This window comes from Theropithecus gelada, chromosome 14, assembly GCF_003255815.1.
Source record: "Theropithecus gelada isolate Dixy chromosome 14, Tgel_1.0, whole genome shotgun sequence".
In the NCBI taxonomy this organism is placed as follows: Eukaryota; Metazoa; Chordata; class Mammalia; order Primates; family Cercopithecidae; genus Theropithecus; species Theropithecus gelada.
The window spans coordinates 36836-41724 of NC_037682.1; the positions used below are offsets into that span (position 1 = coordinate 36836).

General features: G+C 35.2%; 1 protein-coding gene across 1 annotated transcript; it reads left to right on the forward strand.

Annotated features, from left to right (window-relative positions):
- The first annotated feature begins 3537 nt into the window (after nucleotides 1–3537).
- Nucleotides 3538–4476, forward strand: LOC112607294 (olfactory receptor 5D13-like). The gene is given in 1 exon segment (XM_025358404.1): nucleotides 3538–4476. A coding segment is annotated over 1 exon segment (939 nt).
- The last annotated feature ends 413 nt before the right edge of the window (nucleotides 4477–4889 follow it).

Sequence of the window (4889 nt, forward strand, 5' to 3'; positions counted from 1 at the left end):
TTAGAAATAGCTCATAATATAAATATAAACCATAACTAGCTGCTTACATTTAGCCTATCAATTTTCCTAATTTTTTAAATACTAGTTTCACCAGAATTTCCAATCCTTTCGAATAGTTCCAATCCACCTGAATCCCTTTGTCAGATGGATACAATGCAAAAATTTTCTCCCATTCTGTAGGTTCCCTGTTCACTCTGATGATAGTTACTTTTGCTGTGCAGAAGCTCCTTAGTTTAATTAGATCCCATTTGTCAATTTTAGCTTTTGTTGCCATTGCTTTTAGTGTTTTAGTTATGAAGTCTTCGTCCATGCCTATGTTCTGAATGGTATTGCCTAGGTTTTCTTCTAGGGTTTTTATGGTTTTAGATCTAACGTTTAAGTCTTTAATCTATCTTGAGTTAATTTTTGCTTAGGGTGTAAGGAAGGGATCCAGTTTCAGCTTTCTGCATATGGCTAGCCAGTTTTCCCAACACCATTTATAAAATAGGGAATCCTTTCCCCATTTCTTGTTTCTGTCAGGTTTGTCAAACGTCAGATGGTATTCAAAGAGAATAAAATACCTAGGAATACAACTTACACGGGATGTGAACGATCTCTTCAAGGAGAACTACAAACTACTGCTCAAGGAACTAAGAGAGGATACAAGCACATCAAAAAACATTCCATGCTCATTGATAGGAAGAATCAATATTGTGAAAATGGCCATACTGTGCAAAATAATGTATAGATTCAATGCTATCCCCATCAAGCTACCATTGACTTTCTTCACATAATTGGAAAAAACTACTTTACATTTCACATGGAACCAAAATACAGTCAGCATAGCCAAGACAAGTCTAAGCAAAAGAACAAAGCTGGAGGGATCACGCTACCTGACTTCAAACTGTACTACAAGGCTACAATAACAAAAACAGCATGGTACTGGTATCAAAACAGAGATATAGACCAACGGAACAGAACAGAGGCCTCAGAAATAACACCGCACATTGACTTTGAGAGTCTTAAGGAGTACTTTCCACATATCCTGTAGAGTACTCCCACAACTGGGTTTTCCTGATGATGTTCTCATATTAAGCTGGGTTTATGGGTTTCAGGGTAAGTAAATGGCAGAGGTAAAGTGTCTCTCTTATAACATCATGTCAGGGGTACATGATACTCACATCATGATACCACTGGTCATGGTAACTTTCACCCTATGCTTAAAGTAGTTTTACATGCCTGGTTTCTTCACTATGAATTTGACTGTGGAATTTGAAATACAGTTGTATTAATACTAGCTATTCTGAATTGTTCCTTATTTTTTTCTTATTCTCAAACTTTGCTGTTGATGTTTTATTTGGTGAACATGTACAATTTCAATTATTCAAGAGTTAAAGGCAATTAATGGAATAGATGTGGTGATGTGATTATCCCTAATGATTTAGAAGAAAATACATCTATCATAATGACACAAGAGACTGCCAATTAATTGTGTTTGGAGGCCAACCAAGGAAACTCTAATTATTCTCTGTAGTCATGGGGACAGATAAAACCCAGAGTTTAGTAGACATTATATTATACATTTGGCTTTTTGGTTTTTCCTTGTATTCAGATTTCTTATATACTAGAAATAAAATGCTGTTTTGTTGGCACACTCATTGAAATATACTACCACTTTTGAGCCTCAAGCCTGCTGCTATCTTAAAGAATGTTGGACTGTTGAGAAGAAATATGCCTGTGGTTCATTAATCAGAGAAGAAATTCTCAGAAAATTAATCAAGAGCTTCTGGCTTCAGGTTAGTTAATTTATCTTTTGCTATCTTTCAATTCAGGTGGAAAACATGGGGGTTCAGCTCATGTAGATTACCCTAAAACTTAAATAGGCCTCTTTTTATGGCTAGAGACATTTTAAATTTACCAAAAGAGCATGAAGTATTTATTAGAATTACATTTTGCATTACAGACACTGCCAGTGGTGGCACTAGGGAACAATGGAGAAAAGTCTCCAAAACCTTATGAGATATTTGTTGATTTTGAGCTTCCCTATGCTTGGTTTGCCTTGATTACAAGCCTAATGCCAACCCATTGATGTTTATGAAATGCTTTTGAAATAGCTAACCCTTAAATATCAGGTCTCTTTCTGAGATTCTTTTTTGTTGTTGACCTGTTAACTGTGCCGAGTATCCCAAGCAGTGGTAGCAGCCTTTATTACTCCGGTCAAATGTTGAAGAGTGAGCCATTCATTAACATTGTGTGAAGAATAATGAATGCTTTAAGTGTAATCACCCAGGCCTACTTGTTACTGGAAAGAATATGCTCATGATGAATGCTCTGTGTTGGGGGTTGCTTGCAGTACATGTTAAGGAAATGCATAGTACTGGAGCTTGACACTCATTCCAGGTAAAGCTGAAAAGATGAAAAAAGAAATATACATGCGTTTCTGCTGCATCATCCTGTCTATATCTTCATTCATGCGTTTTCACTCATAACAAGTTCCATTCATTTTATGACTTTATTGTTTTCACTCTCCTGTCTTCTTAAAGTTTGTCTTTTCATGAAAGATAGATTATTTCTCATTGGCTAAGAAAATGTGTAATTTTTATTATATCATTTTCAGGGTATCATAGGACATATTTTGTATGAAAATATTGTTGACAACTACAGATGTCTCTATTTTTCTAATATAGTCTGCATTTGCACATATAGAATACATATTATGTACATACATGCATACATATATATGCATATCTTAGAAGAGATTACCTAAAGCACATTGAGAAACAGATAGTGAAAATTTAATTAATTGACTTTATTTAATAAAATAATAAAAGTTCAGCAAATTGTCAAAATGTCCGTAAAAACACTCTATGAGACAACATACATTGATGAAAATTTTAATGGAAGCTATATAAACATCTTAGAAATGGGCTTCCGCAGCAGACTCTCAAGCATTAGGTGGGAGGCATAGGTTGTATACATTTTATGATTTATTTATATTCTTAAATTCCACAGTCATTTAATTCTGTGTTATGCTTAGCAAAGGTAGAAGATACTAACATTTATATGCCACTAATGGTGGTGCCAAACCACCTACTTGATTCTCAGTGTAATTCTTAGATCCATGGGAAAGTTTCCTTTGTGTTTCTCAGTTTTTAAAAAATTTATTTTATATCATAATTTATATTTCACTTCTATGTGAATCATACTAAAAATGGCTGACTTTTCAATAATAGAATGATTACTACATATTTTCCACATAAATGGTGGTTTTTGCCCTTTAGGAGGAATCAAAATCACCTGTAGGCTTGGCTAAACCACAAATAGCGGGCCTCATCCCAGAATTTCTGTTCAGATGGTTGATGGAGCTGGAGAATTGGCAATAGTAGGAAATTCCCAGGAGGTGCTGCTACTGCTGGTTTGATGACCACATTCTGAGAATCACTGTTCTATATCACTTATCATAGAAACACATGAAGCCTATTTCCTCTCTCTCTTTCTGTTTCCTATCCAGTTCTGCTTTTCAGGAATAACTTTTTTCTTTTTATTCCAACAGGTATCATGATGGCATCTGATGGAAATCAAAGTGGCACACCCACTTTTATTCTCTTGGGTTTTTCCCAATACCCAGAAATCCAGGTTCCACTCTTTTTGGTTTTCTTGTTCGTCTACACAGTCGCTGTAGTGGGGAATCTGGGCATGATAATAATCATCAAACTCAACTCAAAACTCCATACGATCATGTACTTTTTCCTTAGCCACTTGTCCTTGGTAGATTTCTGTTTTTCCACTGTAGTTACACCTAAACTGTTGGAGAACTTGGTTGTGGAAGACAGAACCATATCTTTCTCTGGTTGCATCATGCAATTTTGTTTTGCTTGCATATTTGGAGTGACAGAAACTTTCATGTTAGCGGCAATGGCTTATGAGCGTTTTGTGGCGGTTTGTAAACCCTTACTCTATGCCACTATTATGTCTCAGAAGCTCTGTGCTCTTCTGGTGGCTGGGTCCTACACATGGGGGATAGCGTGCTCCCTGACACTCACATATTTTCTTCTTGAACTGTCGTTTTGTGAATCTACCTTTATAAATAATTTTGTCTGTGACCACTCTGTAATTGTTTCTGCCTCCTACTCAGACCCCTATGTCAGCCTAATGCTATGCTTTATTATTGCCATATTCAATGAGGTGAGCAGCCTAATTATCATTCTGACATAATATATGCTTATTTTCATTACCATTATGAGGATTCCTTCTGCAAGTGGGCGTCAGAAAACCTTCTCCACCTGTGCCTCCCACTTGACGGCCATCACCATCTTCCATGGAACTATCCTTTTCCTTTACTGTGCTCCTAATCCTAAAACTTCTAGCCTGATAGTTAAAGTGGCTTCTATATTTTACACAGTGGCGATTCCAATGCTGAATCCATTGATCTATAGCCTTAGGAACAAAGATGTCAAGAACATGTTTGAAAAATTAGTTGTCACCAAATTGACTTAACACGGAATATAATATTCTTAGATACGTTATTTCTGAAAAAAATGATTTACTATCCTACAGATTACCCATCTCTTAGAGTGCAATTGATTATTCAAATTATTTAATCAATAGACTATCAGTTAATATATTCATGCCAGCATAACCTTTTGAAATTAGTGAAATAGCTCTAAATGACATGAAACCAAAAAATCTAAAAACTAAAGCTTTTATATCATCTGTTGCAGTATTTGTAAATTATTTTAAAATACAAAATAGAAGGAAATATTTTAAAACCATATATCTGATAATAGGTTAATATAAAAATATATAAGAAACTCATTCACACCAATAGCAAACAAAACCCAAACACCCTGACTTTTTAAAATGGCCAAAGGACCTAAATAGACATTTTTTTTTTTTTTTTACCAAAGAAG